This window comes from Neltuma alba, unplaced genomic scaffold (assembly GCF_004799145.2).
Source record: "Neltuma alba isolate B1F8T4 unplaced genomic scaffold, ASM479914v2 tig00012014_pilon, whole genome shotgun sequence".
Classification (NCBI taxonomy): domain Eukaryota; kingdom Viridiplantae; phylum Streptophyta; class Magnoliopsida; order Fabales; family Fabaceae; genus Neltuma; species Neltuma alba.
Genome location: NW_021636585.1, coordinates 284,820 through 310,624, shown reverse-complemented (window position 1 = coordinate 310,624; position 25,805 = coordinate 284,820). Strand labels below are relative to the sequence as shown.

Here is a 25,805-nt window from a genome sequence, read left to right as displayed (position 1 = left end):
CATATGTGCTTGACCCGGCTCTTTCTGAAAGAGTTACTAGCAAAAGCAGGGCGTTTGATGGTTTCTGCCTAACATTTAACAGTAGGGACCATATACTTCATTTTCGCCTCAATTAAGCATTGAACATGGTGCCCATTGAGCTAAGGATGCTATGTGGCGCACGCTATAGCTCACGTCGTGCTCACAGTTGATTACTTTACCCGGGTTTGAGTCTATAAAGTACCTTTTGTTGATAATTATTTGGTTTATGTAAGTGGAATTATGTAGGATGCACCGTTTATTCAGCTTCTTTTCCCTTAATATTCCTTTCGGGTCGTCATCATTACCTATTATGATAGTACAAATGTTTTTGTGAGGGGCCTTTGTTTTCTGATCAAAGTAGGCGAGACCAATAGGGGCCCAAAATTTGGCCTGGTTTTTTGGGTCAACGGGTGGGATTACTCTGCCCCTTTGAGCTTAGTCAACCAATTAGAGTGAGATATTCATTGTGGTGCTTACTGCACATTCTGAATCTTGTAAGTGGAATTTTGAGCATTGCTCTAAATTCTCGAAAATGTATACGCAAATTTAGCTTCTTGAAGTGGTTTTGGTTATCAGTAGAAATCATTTGATTTGATGGCTACCTTGATAGTCTAATGATCTTCTAATGGATTCGGCCTAGGACCTATTTTCTTCGTTGAGTTGAAACTATACCACATATCTGTTAGGATGTTGACAGGTCATAAATTGGAGGGGTTTATAACTTCGATTTGGTTGGACCTAAGTTTTGATTCAAAATTGAAATGAACCAAACATATTAGATATAAAAAAATGAAAGCAACTTGTTCAATTTCGTTTAATGGTTAGTTTCACTCGATTTGCACAGTTTAATTTCTTGTTATGTAAACTGTTTTAGTTTTGGGTGAATATTAAGAAGGAAAGTCTAATTTATGTATTCTTCATGTTCATTTGGGTCTATATTCTATCTCTTTAATTATATTATTATCTCCAAACAATCAATCACATTTAACCAATATCACTGCTTTACAACTTTTGCCTTTAAAGGACAGAATGACAGATGAAATTGCAAAATGGTAGTAGTTTGAATAATTGCATTGCATGTTTGAGGAACTTTATTTAGTGTCAACTTTATTTTAGTCTATGATTCCCTTTTCACTACTTCTTGATTTGCTTTCTCTCCGCAACAAAAGTATATTCTTTTCCTTTCCTTCTCCTTTACAGTTTAGTTTAAATATGCAATATTCACGATTGTTCTAATTTTAAGAAACTTCATGATTTTATTTTATTTGTAAATTTGGAAATCCTAAATTCGCAAGTCATCAAGTGATTTTAATTAATAGATCGTGAATTTAAATTTTCTCTCCTCTACCTACCCCCAAAAATCACGGACTTAAAACCTCTAATTTTGAGGCTGGCGTGTCAAGCTTTTTCTCTTGTGGATCGCTAGGAGATTTAGGTTCATGAACAAGCAGAAGATTTTGGTTTCATAGTCTCAAAATGAGATGGCGATTGCTCATGAAGTTTACACTAAATAGTGTACAGTACTCTTACTTCTGTCATGTCGTCAGAAGGCATTGGAATAGTGTGACAATCTTGTATGATTCTTCTGTCTATTAACTTGCCATGGTGGCCGACGTGATAATAAGTTTACATTTTAAAAAAGGTAAAATATTTGATTTAATAATATATATTTGTAATTTCATTTTAGGGTAAGAAATATTAGTCCTTTTCGTGTATCCATCAAATCTTGAAATACTCACTTTTTAGTTTTAGACCAAGATAGTATCAGGGGAAGGAATTATACCACTTATAGTGAAATGTAAGGAACTAGAAGATATTGGGCGTCACCACACATCATTAGTGATATTTGAACGGCATCTCAATAGTGGTATTACTGCATAATAGTTCCCTAAGTGGATAATATTAAATTAAATTCAAATATTTTTATCATGATATGAGATGACATAGCTCAGATACCAATTGTTGGGCTTGGAAGACATTCCTCCTGCCAAGTGAATGCATGAATGACGTTGAATATATAACTATCACATAACATGGCTTACGTGGCATGCCCTCTGCCATCAAAAATTGCTGTCACATAACTGATTCATCACCGTGTATTACGGCCTCTTGTCACATTATATGCGGTCCAAGTGGAACAGTATGAGTAGAAACTTTTGTGTGGAATTAGTTTATCTTGGTGTTTTGCTGGCTTGTTTACTCTTTCTCCAAAACTTTGTTTTTCAAATCAAATTTCCAGCAGCTGCTTCTGTAAAACAAAATCCTTGAATGAGAAAAAATGTAGCGTGCAAATGAAATGTATATTTTTGCACTTTACTAGTGTAGTGGCGTCATTATCACCCCGGTTTGCTTAGGAAAGTGCGTTGGCCACCTGGGTTATTCTTTTCTTGCAAGTCATGTGAACCTTAGTGACATTTGAACTGGATTTGATTTTGATAGATTGCATTGATCAAAGGGGAATATTACGTTGCTGGAAATCGAGGCATTTGGAATAGATCTATATATAAGTCCTGTTTGGCATAAGATCTCGTTTAGGTCTTATAATTAGGACTGGAAGAAGTATTATGCTTACACACACATCTTGTTATTACTCTATAATAATATTTTTAGAATACCACTTTTGGCATGAACCCTCCACTCCCCCTCCTTTGGCCTCTGAATGACTGGTTGTTTTTGTATGAAGAATTCTATAAGATGATCTACTATAAAATTCTCGTAAAATTTTAATCAAATTGAGAAGAGTGAAAATATGATGCCCAGTAAGAATTTTATAATTTAAAACCTTGAAAATTCTGGATTCGTTACTGTTAGGATTCCTCTTTTGTGATGATCAACAGGATGTTCATGATAGTTCTAAGTTGTGCCAATCAATCGTAGCCATGGATTCTACAAGCTCTAACTTGATTATGCTTGAAATAGACCAATTATGAAGATTCTAAAACTATCCACATCATGCAGGATATCCTTGTCGACCCACATTCCTTAAAATTCGAGTGTCCGTGTTTCTAATTATATTCCACGTCTCTGGCCAAAACAAAATATTCTACGTTAACGTCATAGAAGACTGCAACTTTGTTTCAATTTGACCAAAAAAGATATAGCTACTTCTTCTCAAGGAATTATATTAGATGGATCTAGCTTTTCCCAGAAACCGACCTTCACAGTCCATAATCTGACGTAGATTACCAGATATTTGGCCGGTATCATTCAGAATAGGACAGTTACAATGACAACTTTAATGTGTGTTCTCCTTTTGTTCTGAGTCATAAGCTACTACAGCCGAGATCCTAGGTCGGGTTAGTTGTTTCAATATCAATTTTTGAGCTTTTCCCATGCTCAATCGCATTCATACAAAGATAGATCACGCCACACGAATGAGAAAGAATTGGACTGCACTCTTAAGCTTTATAAAAAGATGTCCACTCCCCCCCCCCAAAAAAAAAAAAAAACCCACCGGGTTAAGGAGGCTACCTGTTTGTGTGGTAGATGGTTGAAGTTCCATTATTAAAAGGTAGGCAAGTAGCTAATTGAATAAACAAAATCAAGTGAATAATCATTTGCAAGTGAATGAATTATAACTTGAAGAATTTCGCCAATGCTCCTGTATCCCTTTTAACTTTCACCAATTAAAGGGCCCATTTTGTGCTATACCTCAAATTCACCATGAGTGAAATGCCATTACCATACTATTTTATTGCAGTCCAAATTTCACATTTGACAATTTAGGTCAAATTGATTAGCTGACAATGTTTAGAAGTCAAAAATAGGGAATCTATCCTAAGCAATGGTGGTTTATTCTCAGGAAGCATGATTACCTTGGGATATCAATTTCCTATCATATCCTCAAGCATGTGTATGATTTCCTTTAAGGGTATTGAGGTCTGACATAGGAGCTACTCCTCCGGTCCTTATTATAAGACCCAATTTGACTTTTTATTTGGTCCTAATTATAAGACCCAATCCATTTTCTCTCTTATATTTATGCATTTTTTTCCAAGATAATCCTTCTAATAATGATAGTTTTAGCCAATATACTTAATTAGCAAGGATATTTTAGGAATAACAACACTTATTTATTATAAATAACCAACTTAACTTACTTCCTTAATCTCCTCAAATAAGTCAATTGGGTCTTATAATTAGGACCGGAGGAGTATTATGGTGGGTTGAAAACTTTGAAAGAAAACATGAGATAAAGTAGTCTTCTGTGTTCTTTTCTTGTTTTTTGAAAAAAAAAATCTATTAGGACATAATGGAGATGATCAAGAATATAGGGGTAAAACTAATTCTTGGTGGGTAGAAAAGAGAGGAAGAGGGAACAAAAAGTTGATGCTATTATGTATAGAAACCATGCTTAGAAATGTACAGTCCGATACTGACAGATAAAAGAAGTCAAAGCGTAAATTTCTGAATATGAAAAGAAAACTCCGTATTTGAAAGATGATGAAGAAAACAATAAGAATGGTCAGAATCTTGTCCTAGTTTCGGTTGGTGAATGGATTAACACGAGTCATCAAAATTTGAACCAAAATACGAAGAGGACGGACAGAGATTGGAGAAAAATATGGAACATGAATCCCCAAAATGAAGAAAAGTGGGAAAGTGTAGAGTACAAGGAACCTTGTGGCATGGGATCAGTGACCCAACCACCCAGCCCCAATCCATAACCCTTTTTGACTTTAAATCCATTGTGGTTTGGGGGAAAAAAATTAAAATATTGTAAATGGGGTTTATGCGCAAATTTTGACTTTGTGTTTGAGTTGACTTAACATCATATAGTCGGCAAGACAAGTGTCAGATTTTAGACGTTTCACATTGGCCTTGAAGCCTTTTCTTGGTCTCTTGGGATGTGTCATTAGATTAGATTCTTTTCCTTCATATAATTATATGTTTTAAAAGAAAATAACATGGAGAAATAAGATTATGTATGAAGATTATTTATCCTTTATCACAGTGAACTATGCAAAATTTTTAATTAGGTATTGACGGTCAAGTATTTGACCAAAAAAATATTACATGGGATGGAAAGGATGACCCGAAATGAAAGAAGGCGACCAAAAGGGCTTTAAAGAGAACGATTAGTGGGTTGTGATCCATCATTTAATGGATGGATGAGATCCAATTAGACCATGGAATGATAACTAATAATAAGTAGTGATGCCCAACCAATGGCGTTTTTAGCGCTGACACTAGGAGATGGTAATGGAATTTCCGGCTTTAACACTCCTAAAGTGAAGCCAAAGATTATATTTATGAAAAGTTTTTGATAGATTTGATCTATGAAGAATAAATAGATTAAGTCAATTATAAATAATACGCATGAATTTTGGGAATTAAGCTTGGTAGTATCTAGTGATGTGTTTTTCTTTTGGTGTACCATATTATACCTCCCCTTATCATGCTCATGCTTAATTTTTTTTTCTTTGTAAAAGTTATTTTTTTAATTTTTGAGGTAAAATCAATCTTATATTATTTTAATTAAAACCACGTTTTGATTAAACTTGACATGAAGTCAATTATGTTAGAAGTGCCTCATAACTTTTAGAGCTATCTATAATTTAAGTTAGCATTGTAGCTCCTCAAAATCCAGGATGAAGACCTTGAAGTTACATTGATGAACGAGTCGAAGCGGGCAAAAGTTGGTGATTGATTGATGTTATTTATAGATAGCACACAAAAGCTATGGTGGGGGAAGGCATTTTGTGGATAAAGAATGCTTACCTTTAAGCAGATTAACAAAGGCTGCCCTGGCAAAAGAGAGGACCACCCTCTTTGATTAGACTATGTTGATAAGTTTAACTTTTCAATGGTTCAATTATTTAAGGTAATAAAAAAAATAGAGGTGTTGAAAAAAAAAAAAAAAAACAAAGGGTGGAGACCATGTATCGGTGCAGGTCTCGTGTAAGTCCAATTTTATTTCTATATTTTTCTCCTTGAATAAATGAGGAAATCCACATTATCTACCCGTACTCTTCAGACACAAAAAAGAAAAAAAAAATCCCAGCACTAATTGGGCTAGGGTTATTATTTTAAGTAATTTTATACTGTACAAAAATAGGTTAAAAAAAATTATCGTCAGGTGTAAAAGTGAATTTTGAAAGCAATTTCAAACACCTCGAAATTGGCCCCAGTGGCCTAGATCTTCGATTACCTGCGCTGCTGCGCATCGATAGTCTTAATAGAGACCTAGAAATGAAGGTGGGAACCAATTCTCCATGTGAATGTCATGTGAATTACGCATTATTTCTGTCTCTTTGTCTAAAAGATTCAAATCTTGCGCGAATCTAGTTTGATTTGTAATTTTCATTAATTTTGGATCAATTTTTTTAAGGATTCCTTAAAATATTAAATTTTAAATCTCTTAAGTTGATGAGAGTGGTCATTAATGCCCTTGAAAAATCAAGCACGGGTATAATTTGAAAAATATTATGTAATATGAAAAAAAAATTTAGATGCTAATAATTCTAGACCCTGAGTTAAGTATATTTGTATTGAGAGACTTAAAATTTCTGGAATTACTATTAAACATTTCAGGACCAGACACTTAAATTTTGCCAAAACAACCTTGAGTTATGGGCAAAAATTTTAGAGTTAATTAGCAGAAATTCAGAACAAGTACTTAGGCAAAATGAAAACTAGAGGATTTTCGAATTCAATTTGCTTGTTTATTACTTCTAAAATTGTGGTACACATGCCCACTTAAAATGGTGTATCATTGTCACAGGAAAAAGTATATCTTAAATTTCAACACCAACAAAAGCGAAGATAAGGTTCTCTGAATTTGGCAATGTTGAATGTAGACTGGTCCTTGTTTCTCTTTTCTTTCCCAAAGCTGTTGGTGGGATACATACATATGTGGATTTGTCTTTAATAATAATTTCTTCCTCAGGATCTTGAGTGCTTACAATAAGAGTAACAGGTAAAAGACAGTAAAATCTACCAAATGACCTTTTTCTGTTCAAAAGAACCTACTGTACATGCATCAAAATGATTTGCATTGTATGTGTGTATTTTGAAATAAAACAAGAGATATTGAGGAGGTATAAGATCTTGACCATAGCTATAAATCCATTGTATATAATTTTATAAATAGTGCAGTTCGTTAGAGTTTTTATATTATATAGGTTATATATATATTTTATTATTACAAGGATTTCTCAAGGACTAGACAATGAAGTAATCTGTCATGGTTTTTAAATTTATCAATTACATTCTTTAAAACTTGATATTTTCAACGTTATGAGAATGTCTCAATTTTGATAATACTTTTGGATGAAAGTATTAGTAATATTTAAAACGTTAACATAACTTTGAGAATAATGAATGATAACTTGTTTTAATAATCCTTAAAGAAATTAACCATTTTAGCATTTGATTGATATTTGGGAGAATTACAATCAAATTCTACAAAAGAGAAATAATTACTAAGAAGTCAAATAATAACCTGAGTATCTATAATGAAAAGTCCTACCGTAGAGAAAAACAATCTCTGAGATTGACTTTGTAATTTTTTTTTTTAATAAGACTTGATTATAATCCTTTCTTGATATTTTCTTTTCTAATGTGGTCCATCATATACTATTTGCCGACCCTAGAGATAGACCATGTACTTGTGGAAATTCCCCGTGCTTACAGGTTCAAACATTCACATTTTCCTGGGTCTTTGGTCAATAATAAAGTAATATTTCCATTGTGGATATGCTAAATAATTAATCGAAGAGTTACTAGCTGCGGGCTGCCTAATTCATAACCTTTTTTGACTTTCGGGTCAAGAAAGTAGGGAAAGATATAAAAGGATATAACCCAGGTCTAATCAAATAATAACATGGTTTATACTTTTCTACCTAAATTCTCCGGGCTTAGACAGTTTTGAAAATTTTTATTGCTCTTTTGAAAAGATATTCATTTTTTAGATAATATTTAATACTTAAAAATTGCGCATCTTATTTTTTTAATGCACATTGATTTTTTTTGGAGACACTTTTATTCTAGACGTACAGTTATCTTTGATTAATTGCATTGTGAGTAACTAGTATTTTTTGTTGGACTCAACTCATATTGGTAAATATTATGTTTTTTGTACTTTGAAGGGGCAACTTTTTTTTTAAACTTTACATATGATTTAGATCATTTTAGTTTATTCTATTTTTATTTTTATTTAAATTATCAATTTTTTGCAGTTGTGATTAAAAGTATACTCCTCCGGTCCTATAATATAAGATTTTATATTACTAGTGTATAAGGGTTTTATATTTAGGACTGAAAGAGTATAAGGGTTTTATATTTAGAACTGGAGAAGTATTTATTTTATTTCATGTTTGATTAAAAATAGCAAAGACTAGAAATTAAAAATAATAAAATTTAAGTCATTCAAATTTTCAAACTTGTGGGTGTTTGGGTAACCCTAAAAACACTTCTCAGAAGTACTTTCTTGCAAATTGAGATAAACCTCTCTATATATTTACTTCGTATACTGTAAAAATACTTTTAAAACTATGATTTTGTTTATACCCAAGCACCTCCAAAATGTAAACAATTTAATATAAATGTGCAGGCCACTTGCCCATAAAAAGAATCCCAATATCTAATTGTTTTATCAAAAGGTGATCCTTTATCTGTTCTGTACTTGTGGGTTCTTTCTGATTTTGTGTTGAAGTTCACCGAAAGCAGAACAGAGAAAAAGTGTTAATATTCTCCTTGCATGCCAGAAATACCTGTTTGCAAAATCTGAAATCCAGTAGGTATCAAATATTAAATATGAAAATGTTAAAACTATAGGCCAAAGCAGTTATACTATGTTTGACTTGTCGTAACGAGAAAACAAGTATCAACAATGACAGTTTTTATAAGTAGGAGGGACTTAATATCATATATAAGTAAAGATGCTTGTTTGAGTCTTAAGGATTGGGGGGGGGGGAATCATGCTGGAAATGTTATTTCTCTCTCATTAGCATCTCAACTTTTGAATTAGAATTAGTGGATGATGCTAAATACTATCTCCCATTCTAAATATAAGAGCTATTTAATTAATTTAAATAAATTAAAAAAATTACTTAAGTTGGTTATTTATAACAAATATGAGTTGATCTTCCTAAAATATCTTTTTTAATCATAACTATTCTTGGATAAAAACTCCCTTAACATGTGTAATCAATATGGATATTTAGCAAATGAATTATAGATTTATTAGACAAAATATATTGATGTCTTATATTTAAAACAAAATATAATTTCTCAACTAGTTCTTATATTAAAAAACGGAAGTAACATAAAGTAATTTTGTATACATATCGAGAGAAAAGAATCGATGAGATTGATGACAAAAACAGGAATAAAAAAGAAATCCAATGGAAGTTGATGGCCCTAGGTTATGGAGAGTGTGTGTGTGTAAAGCCTTGAATTTATTTTTTGTTTTGGTAAAATAAAGCCTTGAATTTTGGAGGGGCAAATACAAGGCAATGTAAGTGACAAGTGAAGGGTGGAAGACTTTGAAGGAGCATTGGTTATGGAATATGGAATCCGCTTAGGATTCATATGTTATGTCTCCACTTGTCCCCCGCTTTCTTTTCCTTCCTTTTCTTTTTTGTTTCTCATTCTCACTGCATTCCTTCACTTTCATGCCGCCACCCCAATCACCTCTTGCCACGTGCCTCTTCCTCAGTGGACCCCTAGCTCCCTGCTCTGGCTCCTGCTGATGACTTCTGGGATATAAACTAAATCCCATTGTTGCCCCTTCAAACACATAATTTGCTTTGCCAAGACAAGCAAGACCCGTAAATGGCTTGTGATAATTTGAGAATTAATATTGATTTTATATGTAAATTTTTTTTCCTCAAGTTAAACTTAATGATATTCTTTCAATAATAATCAAATATGAGAAAAAAGAAAAAAAATGAAGGAAGATGATTAGGATGTTTTGAAAAAACATATCATATTAACTAATTTCATTAATATCCCTAATCTACTTAAATTAATTAAGTCATACATTAAGAATACAAGAAATAGTAAATAATATGCTAGGTTTAATTTTACTTGTAATTTTAGGTTGTTAGCATCTGTAAGCAAAACCCATTATGCATAGTGCTTTTCTTATCAAAATAAAAATGGGATGATTTGTTAATTCACATAACAAATATGCACATGCAATTTCATACGAAAAAGCAACATTATATAACTATAGATAATTTGCTTTATATTATATTTGAAAGATGTGAATTGATTGTGGATCACGGGTAGCTAAATGAGCTCAATAGACAAAAACAATTTGGCTAGCAGCAGCCTTAGTTTGAAACTTGTACATGCATCCGTATATATAGGGTATAATATATCACACACAAACAATATAATATACGAGTATATTAATATTATAAGGAAGCAAGCTCTAGCTTTCTTTCTGTGCATTTATTTGACACACAAAATGTTTATATTCCTCTGTTTTTGTCTGTTTAAGCATGGGGAATGGTGCTTGAGATGTTTTTTTTGTTTTCATACGTATATGAAATTGAGCGTCGACCGTTCATGAAACGCCAAAGATACAGCTATCTGTTAGATAACTTTTATTTGAAAAGAAAGAAAGAAAGAACTAGGCAGGTTGCCTATAAATTACAAAATGTGAGCATCATCTTGTTAATTTAAGGAGGGACACTCTTTTTAATTGGTCTCCTTGTCTTTGTTACTACAACACACCAAACTACATATTACATTATTACCACTTGAAACATTATAAAATGCACACTATATTTGAAAAAAAAAAAGTCATTTCATAAACCCATTATTACTTCTTCCACTCAACATGCACCTTCTTCCACATTCTCCCCTAAACCAGCCCTCTCATTTTAATCTAATATTGATAGGTGCATCCTTTAATTTGAATAAGAGGTATATAAGGATTACAATGCCTTAGTTTTAAGGTTTTTTTATTCTTTTTTTTTAATTGCTTTCTGGTACTCCCACAGAAGATGCTGTGAAATTTCCCTCTGTAATGAGTGTTTCTCCGAAAAGCATTAAGATTCCACTCACATATATTTAATTAAGCATATGCAAGTGAATGGGAAATCAATAAGGTGAGTGTAATTATTAGGGATGCTTTGAAAATAAGTCGGCATGTGCATATAGATAATAGAGGAGAGAATGTCATACTAATTTAATTAAATCTCACATGGAATAATTAACAAATACTATTTCTGGTCTTTAATATAAAACCTTATTTGACTTCTATTTTAGTCATAAATATAAGAGTCTAATCTACTTTGTCTCTCATATTTATATATTTTTTCCAAGATAATCTTTCTAACAATGATAGTTTTAGCCAATACACTTGATTAGTAAAGATATTTTAAAAAAACAACACCTATTTATTGCAAATAACTAACTTAACTTATTTCTTTAATCTTCTCAAATAAGTTAACTAGTTTTTATAATTAGAACCGGCGGAGGTAGTATGTCTTTTTCCTCACATCACTAAAAACACCCACTGTTTCATACGTCCTTTGTGGGAAAAAAATTATGCACAACAATGGATGAAAATGTAAAAGAATACACAAAGGGAATTTCCATTATTCAATACCTCTTTTCTTTTCATTCGTTTTCAGGCTTATTCAATCTTTTGTGACTTGATTTGGTTTTTCTTACATTACCTGGTGCTCGCAATAAGGTTCTAAATGTTTAGGTCTGGAATTCACTGTACATTTGGGGGATATTTAAAAATTCATTTAAAATATAAGAATCGTATATAACAATTTTAAGTCATGCCTTGATAACTTGATCAAGTATAATTATAATGGCTAGTCTTGTTAGTAATAAGCTCAAAGATAATCAGAAAACATTCTGGGAAATCCCACACACAAAGAGAGGAATATAATAGCTTACTGGTCTTTAACATATTTATTATCTGAAGTTGTTATAAGTATCTTAAAAATGGTCGAATAGTGCTTGGTCAAAATATTGACTGAATTTTGTTATTTTATGGATCTTTGAAAAAACCGGCTCAGTGGCGATTAATTTTTTAGTGAGTCTTTTTCCTGTATTATTTTCTAAGACCAAATCAAATATTGCCATGAAAGGTACCACTCGTAGCATATTTCCATGAAAATATGTATATTTAAATGAATGTGTCGTTCAACATTTATCAAATTACTTTCTGAAATAAGTTAACGGATGAAGCACGTGTTGAACGTTGTGAGATTGCAAGATTATTAATTAATTTCTCAAATATATTGCGATTACACAAATAAAACATAATTCGAGAAAAAATCAGTGAATTAATATTGTTAATGGATTTGTAATTTAAAAATACTTCCTTTATTATTTTTATGACATGATGAAATATAATTTATTCTTATCTTGATTGCCATATTATTTGAAATGAATTATTCTTTTTTACCCCAAAAAAAAAGAAATGAATTCTTCTTTAGCTTTACCCTTAGCATACGTTACAACATAAATTATTGCACATTATTAGTCAGCTTCTTTGGATAAAATTTCCTGCATGTTAGAAAGGTGAAAACTTACTTTTCTGTCTTTACGGGACGTAGCAACATAAACAAGGGTAATAATTATTCTTTGATGGAGGGGCAATTTACGAAACATGTCAATCATTCAAAAATGAAAATATATGTGGGAAAATATTTTTTAAGAAAACTTTTGGAAGAAATAATATGTACACAAACACGGATATATTATCTCTATTTAATTATAAGACCTTATTTATAATCTACAGAAAATGTATTGTAATTAGGATAGGAGGTAGCATGATATTTGCCGAAATTATTTTTATTTTTATAGATGGAATCTTTGATAATACGAATCAAGAGGGTGGACCACAATGGGTAAGCTAGCTGATAGCAATTCGATCTTACAAAATGCAGCCAAACCTATACAAAAGGGCCCTTTCACAGAAGTGTATGGAAAAATGTTCGAAAACATTTTCTCTGGTGGAGTGTCATACACGTGGGAATAATTATTATGATTTTCTCCTGTGGGGGGCTCTTACTTTCGCTCTCACTCTTTCTTTCTTTTCTTTCTTTCTGTTTATAATTATTATTATTTATTATTATTTTCTCTGTTAGAATCTGAGAGGATAGCGCTGGGCTTTGCTATAAATTCAGGAACAAATCCCATCTTTCCCTCACAATACAGCATTAGAGTAAGACAAGAAGCCTTCTTCATAACCATAGTCTTACTTGTTTGATCATCTCAGTCTCCTTCTTCTCATTAAGAGAGAGAGAGAGAGAATCATAGTGAGAGAAAGAGAATGGAGGGAAGAAAAGAGTATCCAAAGAAAGAAGATATTACTGTTGATTGGAGAGGCAGACCCTCCAACCCTCAAAAGCATGGTGGAATGAGAGCTGCAGCTTTTGTCCTTGGTATCCATCTCTCTCCCTCTCTTCCCGTCTCTCTGGTATTTACAGATTCATTAGAATGTTTAAAGTTATGAGCATCATGAGTATGAATGCATATATATATATATAGAGAGAGAGAGAGAGAGAGAGAACCTTAATATCACACTCATCTGAATCAGCTTACCCATCAGTTTGGTATGCTGTTCTGAGCTATCAGATTGATATATGTTACAATTTTCTCTCTTTCTTATGGCTCTGCTTGTTCATTGGCTCTCTCTCCGTACAGCTTCTTTGTATGACCAAAGGATATATTTTAGTCAAAACTCTTGTGTTTGATTATTGGCGAGAAGTAGCCAACTTTTGTTTCTTGATTAATTCCCCTGATTTGTTAAGAATTACCCAACTTTTATCATCATTCGAATTTTGTCAGCTAGGCTGCAAGCCAGCTGTGTGCTTCTGGATTTTAGTAGTCAGAATTAAGATCAATAATACTTACGCCAATTGCCAAATCATACTTCTGCAATTAGCTAGTGGTCTCTCTCTCTCTCTCTCATGCTATAAGCAATAGATTGTTGGGTATTTATTTAATCATATATATAAAGTGTTGACTATGTATTATATATATATTGGGAATAATATATGTATGACTATATGGATATGACAGGGCTTCAGGCATTTGAGATAATGGGAATAGCAGCGGTGGGGAACAATCTGATAACATACTTGATAAATGAGATGCACTTCTCATTGGCAAAATCGGCAAATATAGTGACGAATTTTGTTGGCACTATCTTTCTCTTGGCCCTCCTCGGTGGCTACCTTTCTGATTCCTATCTTGGGAGTTTCTGGACCATCCTCATCTTTGGCTTTCTCGAACTTTCTGTATGCCCCTCTCTTTCTCTCTCTTCCCATGATTTTTCTATATTCATTCATATGTATATATATATATATATATATATATATCTCCCACCTCTTCTCTTCTTTCTTTTCCATCCACTTTATATCTCTCTAGCAACCCACCAATCAAAATTGGCTGGTATATAGCATTTGGTGTCTAATTTCACAGATTAATTATCCAACTTGACGATACATATATAATGAATCTATCTGCAAAATCTTTTCCAACTTCTTACAGTACTCATATATACCAAGAGAGTTTTCTAAACTTCTTTTTAGTGGTCCGCCATTAATTAAAAGCATAGGCTTTTTCATAACTTTTCTCTCTTTTTGGGACCAGTAGTACTTAATGGTTTGGTTTTGTAATTAATTACTTGATGACTATACAGGGTTTCATACTACTGTCAGTGCAAGCTCATCTTCCACAACTAAAGCCACCTCCATGCAATATGCTACTAGAAGGACCACAGTGCATAGAAGCCAAGGGCTTCAAAGCATTTATATTCTTCTTAGCAATATACTTAGTGGCATTAGGGAGTGGTTGTGTGAAGCCCAACATGATAGCTCATGGAGGTGATCAGTTCAATCAGGAGAACCCTCAGCAGCTAAAGAAGCTCTCTACTTACTTCAACTCTGCATATTTTGCTTTCTCCATGGGTGAGCTTGTTGCCCTAACCGTCCTTGTTTGGGTCCAAACCCACTCGGGTATGGATGTCGGGTTCGGAGTCTCCGCTGCCGCCATGGCATTGGGTTTGATTAGCTTGATCTCTGGTACTCTTTATTACAGAAACAAGCCACCTCAAGGCAGTATCCTCACTCCCATTGCTCAAGTATGTTACTTCACTTCCTGCTTCTTAATTAGTTACTTCTTCTGTCTCTAAACTGATGTTCATTTTAATTTATATCTCTAAATTATCATCCCATCGTGTTATTTGTGTCTCTCGTGAACACGGTATTCTGAGTTCTATACTGCACATTTAAGTTTGAAGAGATAAAAGGGAAAAAAAAAAAGAGTGAAAAAAGTAAAAGTTACAGATGCATGATCCATTTGAGTAGTATACAAGTGATGATACTTGAAACAATATCATTATAAAAGAGACTAGATATATTGAATAAAAAAATCAAATGGAAGTCAAAACAAATGCATGTGGCATTTTCACAGTATGATCCCCATGACACGTCAGATAGTACACAAATTATTTTATGTAAAAATATAATAAAATGTCATCTTTATATTTTTCTTGTGAGGAAAAAATAAAGAATAGTATTAAATAATAATAAACGTTCAATAAATATTTCATAAAATTTGTGTAACTTCTTTCCACCCTCTCATTTTATTTTGACACCAAACACAGCCTTGAAGAGTTGACGAAGTGAGGAAAACGTACATTCTCAGAAGCCAGAACAGATTATAGTGGGCCATATAGTGTTTTCTAGTGAATCATTAATTAAAAAAAAGGAATCAAAAGATCGCAATTTCTTATTTTTGACCACATCTTTACGGACATTATAGATTAGATTCTACGAGCCTACACATGAACAGTTTGTTGAGGTGGATTTGAATGAAAACTAGAACACGTGAGTTGTCCCAAGAAAAAGCGGTGGAGCCTGTCTGCTGATCATTCATGTACTAGGAAAGTGTCAACCTTATAATATGTCTTTTAAGCATAATGTTGTTGACTCATATATATATATTCCTATAGATGCTCTTTGATAATAATAACAATAATGTAAACAATATTATCGATATTAAGTTTTATTTATTTAGCTATTTATCAATACATATATCGATCTTATGTATCAGGTCTTTGTGGCTGCAACTCTGAAAAGAAAGCTGATTCGTCCTTCTAACCCACAAATGCTTCATGGAGGGCAGGGCCAACCCCCTCACGACTCACCTTCTGCTTCCCTCCATACCAATAAGTTCAGGTACGTACTAACTTTTCACCTTTTTTTATTTTTCATTAATTTCCTCTTTCAACTCTCTCTCTCTCTCTCTCTCTCTCTCTCTCTCTCTCTCTCTCTCTCTTATCTTGATAAGATTTGCTTGCACGTGATATCTTCTTTAGCTTTTGCTGTTGAAGAGAATCATTCAAATATACTCTGTTATTACCATAAGTACCAAAAGCTCTCAACTTTAGGATAAAATTTGAAATAATAGATAAACCTGATTCTATAGTAGAAGAACCTGCATGATCTGTATCTATACTAAATATTACAGAGAGTGGTATTTCGTACAGTATGAGTTGATATTCCCTTGCTGATTTTTCAGGTTCCTTGAGAAGGCCTGCATCAAGGTCCAAGATGGGAGTGACAGTAACACAAAGGAGAGCCCTTGGAGATTATGCACAATTGAGCAGGTTCAGCAAGTAAAAACCCTACTTTCAGTTCTTCCCATTTTTGCTTGCACCATTGTCTTCAACACCATCCTTGCTCAGCTTCAAACTTTCTCAGTCCAACAAGGCAGTTCCATGGACACCCACCTCACTTCTTCTTTCCAGATCCCTCCTGCTTCCCTCCAGTCCATCCCTTACATCCTCCTCGTCATCCTCGTCCCTCTCTACGACACATTCTTCGTCCCCTTCGCCCGGCGGTTCACCCGCCACGAATCCGGCCTCTCGCCGCTTCAGCGCATCGGAATAGGGCTCTTCTTGGCCACCTTCTCTATGGTCTCAGCTGCCCTAATGGAGAAGAAAAGAAGAGATTCAGCACTAACACAAAACAAGACCTTGTCCATTTTTTGGATCACCCCACAGTTCTTGATCTTTGGGATATCAGAAATGTTCACAGCTGTTGGTTTGATTGAGTTCTTCTACAAGCAATCACTTAAAGGAATGCAAGCTTTCTTGACAGCAGTCACATACTGTTCTTATTCCTTTGGATTTTACTTGAGCTCTGTGTTGGTTTCTCTGGTGAACAAGGTCACCTCCAATGGCGGTTGGCTTCGAGATAACAACCTTAACAAAGACAGGCTTGACTTGTTCTACTGGTTGCTCGCTGTTCTAAGCTTCCTTAATTTCCTGAACTATCTCTTTTGGTGCAGATGGTTCAATTATAACCCTTCCCTCTCATGTATAGAGAACAATGGGGATCATGATGCCACAGGGAACGACCATAGATCCAAGAACTTTGGAGATGAAAACATTCCTTAGTTATTAATCTATGGAACATTATCTTCGATCTTTATATTATTAATTGTACAAGTAGAAAAGTATAAGCAGTTGTGATGGCCTGTAATTTATGTCAAGCTAGTTATTGATAAGTCCCTATGTATTATATATATACCAATTAAAGTCATCCTTGCTTTTATTGGCCAAACAAAGTCCCTTTTTATTTTGTTCTATTTTTTAATCAACAACTTAGTCCTTTTTTGTATTTTGATGTTGCTTCCTTTTTTGCTTCAAATGATAATATAGAAATTTTAGTGCCAAAAACATTATTACATTCCGTCTGTGTGTATAAAGTTTAAAATAAACATAAATGTCATGGAATAAAAGGGATAAAGCTTTAAACCAAAAAAAAGAAACTTCTGCGATAAGTATGAGAATAAATGGGGGAAAAGAGATAAATAACATGATGTGTAATGCTTGAACATGTACATAAGAGACATAGTGATTCCAGTGTATATAAGAGGAAATTATATGGTTCATGGAGATATGAAATGAAAAGAGCTATTTGATGTACAAAGATGGGAAGAGATGGAAAAGAAGAATAATTTAATTTCTTACAAGATTAATGGGCATTTTTTCTAAAACTATTTGAGAAATATCAGGTATCCTAAGTTACTAAGTAATACTAGACTGTCATTGAAATGTCCAAAAGGTGCGATGTTTCTTGATCTTTCCTCATTGATTACACATATTACATAAGAAAGACTTTTGTGAAATGAGTAATTTCTAATACAAATACTTAAAAGGAGTACTATAAAAAAGAGGAACACGTTTTTTTCAGTTAATATATTCTTTGGTCTCTTAAGTATGCCTTCATTATATTTGGGTTTTAGTCCATCAAATTTTAAACGGTAGGTTTTGGTCCTTTAAGAGTTAAAATGGTCTAAGTTTTTATCAAATTATAGGGATCAATGCTTTAAACAAAAAGAAACTTGAAGAATTAAAACCTATGATTTGAAATTTGAAGGACCAAAACCAAAATGAGGACAAATTTGAAAGATTAAAGTTTGTATTAACCTTTTTTTTTTAAATTAACAAATTTTCTTAATCTTTGTAAAGCAATTGTTTAGTTCCTGTATATGTTTAGAATCAGCAAGAGCATTGTCATGCTAAAAAAAAAAAAATTCTTTTTTGGAGTGAAATTACACGAACGGGGCCTCCTAAAGAAAAATAAGGAGAGTTGAAGTTGTATGTGAGATGATATATGGAAGTTGCTTTTTGTTCTTTTTAACAAATAATGATGCAGCTTTTTTGCAAGGGGACAAGAGACATGTCTCCAACATGTTTCTGTGTTCCCACAAAACCCCTTTCAATTTAGAAATGTTCATCACTATGTTGGCTAAAAGACTACCAAAACAGCAACTTGTCATAGCACATTCAGCACCTTCATTTGGTCTTTCATATTATCATAGCCTCCACTATTACCATTGCTGTTGAAGTCTCTTTTTTAATTGAAGAAAAAACCAATCACTGTTATTTTAGATGGGTTGACATCTATTTGTTACTTTAAAATGAGGTCTTGGTTTTAAGTTTTATAAATAGTCACAATTGTTGTTATAGGAAATCCTTTTCATCCTTGTGAACTGAACCGATTCAATTTTTTGTCATGTACATATAATTTTTAGCATTTAAAATTTGACGACTATTATAAAACTAAAGAAAGAGTAGCGAAGGAGAGTAGATAATTAGAGAGAGCAACAAAGGAGAATAGTTCTCGTTCCATTCAAAATGCCGAATATATGATACATGCCTTTATTTAATTTATTGGCACATCTTTATATCTTTAATAAAATCTACAGATTATATAATAATATAAGATAGTTATGAAATATAAAGATAATAAGAGATATTAAAGATAATAGAAGAGGTATTAACATCGACATAAATATTATTATATTTGTAACAATGACTATTTTTTAAGTGGCATGTTTGTGCAAAATATAATACGTCAAATTTAGCCCATTGCTTGTATAAATTTAAAATCGTTGGCAAAATTTTAAAAGTTGAAAATTATTTGAACATGGCTGGGAAATTTCTGCTCAATTTTTTATTGTATGATATTTTTATACACAAACCTTCTTTCCTAATAAATGAATTTCTATGCTGTGAGCCTGTGACAAAAAAAAAAAAAGAATTTGTATGCTTTATGTGGAATTGTGGAAACTGCATGAAATCTGTAGTTAAGATTTAAGATGATTAAAAAAAAAAATTTCGCCATATTTTGAATTTTATTGTTTAAATATAAAAATAAATTTGTATGTTTTTTGATTTTTTGAGGCATGGATAGGGCTTAGGGAGGTCTTAGACCTTACTTATCCAAACTCATTACTTTCAAAAAATGGGGTTGAATAAAAAAGTGATTTTCTCTTAATACAACATTTTCATGGGGGCATTTACATCAATAACGTATACTATTCAAATGATTTATCTATTTATTTTAATGATTTTTTATTTAGGAAAGATGTTTCTTTATATTTCATGACAAAATATTTATTTTATTCCATAAAAAATAAATTTTTCGTCAGACACGTGTCTCTTTACTAAAGATAATTCTTTTTGAGGCTTGTACCAAAAAAAAAAAGGCTTTTCAAGGCCTGACAAAAGCAATTTTGCAAAGGGTAAATGGTCCTTAAAATGAATATAAGGCCGACAGACTGATAACAAGGTCCATTCATCTTGGCCCATCATTTCTGTTTGGGCCCAATATCGGAGGGTTTAATTCGTGCTTTCCATCATATCCCCATCTTCGTTCTTTCCAGTTCTTCGCAATTTCTCCAAGCACCATTCCCATTCGAGTTCAGTGGAAGAAAGAAAAATTTAACACTTGAGACGATGCAAGGCGGAGAAGAGGTCAGCATAGAGGAGTTAGCCTCCAATCTCTCTACCTACAAAGAGCAGCTCCACCAGGTCTAGTCCGTTTGTCATTTTTTTTGCTAGAATTTTGTTCGGTTCAAAATGATTTTAGCTGCTCTGAATTATTGATTATATTTCTGGAGGAAAAACATCTCTGTTGTTAGTTCGAACCCAGTCGAAATGTATTCTACCAGTTTTCTAGCAATTGATTTAAGATCGAACGCTATTACTCGACCAATTAGGGTTAACTTGACTTCGATTTTGATTTTTGATGGCGTACAAATAAGTTAAGTATATTATATTTGGCTTTGTTGAGCGGTGATGTTTATTTTTTCTTTGATACGAAAGAGTATTTTGTTAGTTACCATAAAATTAATTTATCTGGCAAACAAACTAGATTTCCTTAGACGTTTCAACATCATTCTCATTCACTTTTTGTCACACTTTACGTTAAATTTACTAGTGAAAGATAAAAGGAAGTGAGATAAGGTAATAAGGGAGAGCTGAATCTAATGTGTTGTTCGCTAGTTAGACTGTAAAATGCTAAGGAATTGAGGGTTATAAACTTTAAATCTTCATGTGAGGGAGAATTGTTGCCTTTGCGAAAGTAATTGATGCTCTTTTTTTTTTTTTTTTGCGGTCGGATGTGGAGGATGGATTTTATGGATTTTTTAGCGTGTCATGGGTCTTGTATCATTGATGAAAGGATAGAAAGCAGGGTAGCAATGGATTTTTGTTTGACCTAGGGGATTCTCATTCCTTAGTAATTAGGTTTGCGCCGAATGAGGATGCTTGATTCTTGATGTTTTTTGAGTGTCGACGGAGAAAATCCACCTTAGACTGAAAAATAAGTGGTCAAGGTTTGAAAGTTTCAGTTTGCTAAGTTGACTTTTTGTTTTACTTTTACTGTAGGTTTTCTATTCCTTGACTTTATATCCCGGTAGCTTGTGGATTTTAATAGATTCTTTATGTCTTTGCTTTCTACTGGAAGCTGGCAACCTTTATGTTTTAGCTTCTTGTTAAATTCTATATCCATGCATGCATCCTGTGTTCTTGAGTCTTATTGGCACTCGCTTAGTAATTACTGTTTTCTATATTCTGTCCAGGAAAAGTGGTCAGCATCATTGATAATCCTCACAGTCTAAATTTTGTTGCCATATCTAGTTCACCTTAGTTATTGCATTATGTAATGATGTGGAAATTAGCTTTTATAATAACTTTTTCCTTCATCTCTGGATCAGGTCAGACAACTTATAAATGATGAGCCTGGAAATCCTGAATATGCTGATATGGAAAAGGAGCTTAGAGAGGTATATACATATGCGTATGTAAATGTATACACTCACATTTGTATATTATGTATTATTTTTTGTGCAGTTTATACTTTGGCTGTCGCTATATTGTTATTTTCTTTCCATTTTGCATTCATTTTTTTTGTTTGTATCTAGTCTCGTTCAATTTCATCTGTATATATAGTTCATTACAATCTTACGTGGTGCTGAAACACCAAAGAGAGGACCAACATATGGTTGCTAGGTCTGCCATGTGATTCTTTCTTTCTCTTCCTTCCCTTCTTATTCATTACTGAAAGTCTAGTGGCTGTAAGAAAAAGGTGAGTATTGTGATGTCCAGCCTTGTCAAAATGCCCATCACTTTTATCTTGGTTCTTTGCAGGTGTGCTCTGTGTCGTGATGTCCAGCCTGCTTTCTCCCTCTCACCTGATATGAGATGTTCACACTGAGATTATAAGTTAGAATTTTGACATTAATTTGTTTATGGTGTAGAAGGTTCTGAAAAATATTTGCTTAACTGAATTGGAATGTGGCCTAAAATTGTGTCACACAGGTGATTGCTTTGACGGAAGAACTCCTGGCAACTGCAAAGCAAAATGAAGCATCTGGGTTGAATGATAATGCATCTGCTAGTTTGTCAAAGCCCGAGGAGAAAGTGGTATTTGGCTCATTCTTCTGATTTAACATTGATGTCTCCATTCATGGGTGTAGAATGTGTTTTGTCACCTACATTACTTCAAATTATCATCTCAAGACATTTAGTTTTCTCACTTACAGTAAAATATCATCCATTTATCATCTCCCGAGCTACGAGGATTACATAAACATCTGCTTACATCAAATGTTTTCTCTATTTATGGGGTTTATTGCCTTTGTTGGATGATGCTGCTCTGTTGTCAATAATATTGAATGTTGCTGTTTAGGTGTGTCAACTGGGAGAAGTTTCTGTTAGGTTTGGAAGTTTTGTCTATCAAAGAAAAAATGTCCAGAGTTTTTGTTTTTCCCCCCACATTGTATTTATTGTCTCCCTCATAAGAATTATTCTATTAAGGAAGAGAATGGACTAGTCGGGGATCATTTGATGGTGGCTGTTTTTACATGTTTTTGCATCTGTTATGCTCTTTGATGAATAATATCTCCTGCCTATGAAAGGAAGGTGCCTGTGCAAATTACCTGGCACGTCTTTCTGTTATGCTATTTTTCTGCATTGCCTTTAGTCACTGAAGAATTGCCTTATTGGAATTGACTTAATTGCTTGCATTTGATAATAGCTGATATTACAATGTGGAAGATGCTGTGGATGAAGTTATTCAAATCATCTTGGATGATTTTGTTTTATACTTGGCGAATTCTTTCCTGGTTATTGTAATTAATAACATTTTTTATTATTTCACTTCTAGGAATCTGAAAGCATATCTGATCATCAGTTTCCTGTTGGCTCTAGAGTTCAGGCTGTTTGGAGTGAAGATGGGGAATGGTATGTTGAGCAATTTATCTTGCGTATACCCCTTTCTTCCCCACTTATGTTTACCCTTTTTCTTTTTTTTTTGGAATTGTTGAATATTGAATGTACAGGTATGATGCAACAGTTGAGTCTCATACGCCTAATGGTTATTATGTTTCCTATGATGGATGGGGTAATAGAGAAGAGGTATGATTGCTACAACTACTTGATGAGTAGTTTAACTTCAATCCTAGGGCTTATTTGATAACACTGAAATCTAGCTTTGAATGCTCGCTGCTGGATATTTCAGTTATGAAAACTCAACTATTTGTTTAAGCACAACTTCGACTGGATGAAACTCCTGGCACTTCCTAAAACGAGTGAGACTATAATGATGGAAACTATTGCCGCTTGATTATTTTTAGGGGTGTTTGGATCAATATGAAAGCATTTTTAAAAAGTGCTTTCACGCAAGTCAAGGCAAAATTAATGTCATGATTTGGTTTCTGCCCAAACACCCCCCAAATTATTCTGTTGAATGTATTTGGTAACCTCCAACGTGCTAAATATTCAGTTATTTTCAGTGAAACTCAATTTCTGTTGAGCATTAAACAAACTCCAATATGCTAATGATACGCCTCTCATGCGTGGTGAATCCAATGACCAAGAGCATCAATTACAAATATGTATCTCGTGTTAAATTAAATTGGAATGCGGCTGTCTTTTTATTATAAGGCAGTGAAATAAAGTTTTTCCCCTTAGGATGACAGCCATTGCAACTTGATAATCAGAATTTTGATCCCTTCACTCTTAATGTTGTAGTAAATGCACTGAGTCATATATATATATATATATATATATTACCATATGACATCCTGCATATTGGGCCCCTCTTTCAACTATTGACAAATTTCCAATCCATTGTGGTTGTCACGTGTGCATATCATGGAAGTACGTATTTTATTTTGCAAGGGGAGAAGTGTTCTAGTTTAGAAGCTTATCATTCTGGAACTGCATTGATGTCATATGGCTAAACTGAGTCACTAACCTATCAATCAGTCTGAAGCATTATTTAAACTTTCAAAAAAGTTGAAAGCCTTTTGCTTTTTGTGTAACACGCCTCTAGGGTAACACCATATGTTGATAATAGTTGCTTTTCCCAGGTGGATCCTGCCAATATAAGGCCAATTCAAGAAGGTCCTGTCAATGCATTGTTGGAAGCTGAGAGAGTTGCAGAAGCTACAAAGGAGGCTATCAAACGTAAAATCGCACAAGCTGCTTCCGTTGACTTCCAATCATGGACTTTACCTGCAAAGCTACGCATAGAGCCTGATGACCCTGAGGATGTGGTGAGTCTCCTGCCAAGCTTTTATTGTTCAAACTTCTTTGCTTGGATGCTTGTAATTGAACATTTATTCTCCCCCAAAAATTTACGTGTTTGTAGTTGCATTCTGGAACAAGTTATTTTCTACACAATTTGTACAAGTCAGGTAGGAATAGTTTGCCATTGATGATTTAGTTGGTACCTCAAAATTGTTACAGAGAGCTACCAAACGCAAGAAGATGCATGCTTTTAAGTCAAAGATGCGGTTAGAGCAACTTGAAGTCACACAAAATAAGAGGCAGAATGCTTGGCAGCAGTTTCAGTCAACCAAGGGCAAAACGAAGAAGGTACCTATCTTTACGGAATTTCATTCTTGTGTTATTTATTATTATCTTATATTATCTTCAGTTTTGGTGTTTAATGCATGTCTTTCATATAATAGTCCTTATGAGTTTATATTCTTTATTTCCTCGATGAGAATGGACCTCTATCACCTGATGCTGGTCCTTGAAGTTTAAGAAATCAGAAAAAGAATGATTAATACTGAGGTCAAGATCAAATCTGGTTCTTAGTTTTCCACTGTCAAGCCTCTTTTCACCATCTCTTGAATATATATATATACGCACTTTTTTTTTTTTTTTTTTTGGTTTCCTATGTGCGAAAATTCTTTTCAATCTTCTAACTCGATCAATAAACTCCTCTGTCTTAAAGATTGGCTTCTTCTCTGGAAGAAAGAGGGAGAGCATTTTTAAGTCTCCGGATGATCCACATGGCAAGGTTGGTGTGACTGGAAGTGGGAAAGGTTTGACAGAGTTCCAGAAGAGAGAGAAACATTTTCACCTCAAGGGTGGGACGGTTGAGTCTGATGATTAGAGATTGTGCGGCTGCTACTGGCCTGCAATTGTATGTACCATCTTCAAACCTTAATAGAGTAGAGCTTCATGAGTGCACATTGCCATGACAAAGTAAAATGCTTTGAAACTGTGGTGCAATTCCTTAATATAGCCTCCTTTTTTATTTTATTTAAAAAGATATATTATGATTTTACTTTAGTCTCTTTGTTCGTGGTGGGGAACGACCAGGCAACCTTAATTTTTTTAAGAGCCTTCTTTTTCAATAAGGATCCATCTTCTACACGCTTCATAGTTGATTTGAGAATCAACATGTCAAATGATTTTAGTAAATCTAATCAGTGAAGGAGTGGTAAAGGAGACGAGGCAAAAAGCAGACAGTTTTTTTTTCAGTCCCCTTTGAAGCTATGAATAGATGAAGGAAAAGTTTTCACACCGTACTAATACAGTTTTAAACGATATACCATTGTTATAAAAGTAATCTATAAATTTAGATGGCATGTGGAAGAATGAAAGAAGACGAAAAGAATGGTCTCAGGAGGCCTCGCACTGAAACTAACGGACGTGCCTCCGTTAATTGATGCTCCAAAACAATGACCTCCCCGTTGTATAA

The 25,805-nt window shown here is 33.5% G+C and overlaps 2 protein-coding genes across 2 annotated transcripts; both read left to right on the top strand.

The window, feature by feature from the left end:
* Nucleotides 1–13,158: 13,158 nt before the first annotated feature.
* LOC114721227 (protein NRT1/ PTR FAMILY 4.3-like) lies at nt 13,159–17,633 on the top strand. Its single transcript, XM_028907056.1, has 5 exons — nt 13,159–13,385; nt 14,026–14,243; nt 14,648–15,088; nt 16,063–16,187; nt 16,531–17,633. Exons 1-5 carry the CDS (start codon nt 13,274–13,276, stop codon nt 17,408–17,410), a joined length of 1,776 nt encoding a protein of 591 aa, XP_028762889.1. The 5' UTR covers nt 13,159–13,273; the 3' UTR covers nt 17,411–17,633.
* A 2,566-nt stretch (nt 17,634–20,199) lies between these two features.
* Nucleotides 20,200–25,386, top strand: LOC114721228 (survival of motor neuron-related-splicing factor 30). Its single transcript, XM_028907057.1, has 8 exons — nt 20,200–20,335; nt 21,523–21,591; nt 22,127–22,231; nt 22,974–23,050; nt 23,149–23,224; nt 24,181–24,366; nt 24,560–24,688; nt 25,053–25,386. Exons 1-8 carry the CDS (start codon nt 20,261–20,263, stop codon nt 25,212–25,214), a joined length of 879 nt encoding a protein of 292 aa, XP_028762890.1. The 5' UTR covers nt 20,200–20,260; the 3' UTR covers nt 25,215–25,386.
* Nucleotides 25,387–25,805: the final 419 nt, after the last annotated feature.

What these genes read in the sequence shown, in the direction of transcription:
- LOC114721228 (XM_028907057.1), top strand. Translation starts at nt 20,261, where the DNA reads ATGCAAGGCGGAGAAGAGGTCAGCATAGAGGAGTTAGCCTCCAATCTC. An exon ending in GATGGGGTAATAGAGAAGAG is followed by an intron (nt 23,225 to 24,180) that starts GTATGATTGCTA and finishes TGCTTTTCCCAG; the next exon opens with GTGGATCCTGCCAATATAAG. An exon ending in CTGATGACCCTGAGGATGTG is followed by an intron (nt 24,367 to 24,559) that starts GTGAGTCTCCTG and finishes AAATTGTTACAG; the next exon opens with AGAGCTACCAAACGCAAGAA.
- LOC114721227 (XM_028907056.1), top strand. Translation starts at nt 13,274, where the DNA reads ATGGAGGGAAGAAAAGAGTATCCAAAGAAAGAAGATATTACTGTTGAT. An exon ending in TTGGCTTTCTCGAACTTTCT is followed by an intron (nt 14,244 to 14,647) that starts GTATGCCCCTCT and finishes ATGACTATACAG; the next exon opens with GGTTTCATACTACTGTCAGT. An exon ending in CTCCATACCAATAAGTTCAG is followed by an intron (nt 16,188 to 16,530) that starts GTACGTACTAAC and finishes CTGATTTTTCAG; the next exon opens with GTTCCTTGAGAAGGCCTGCA.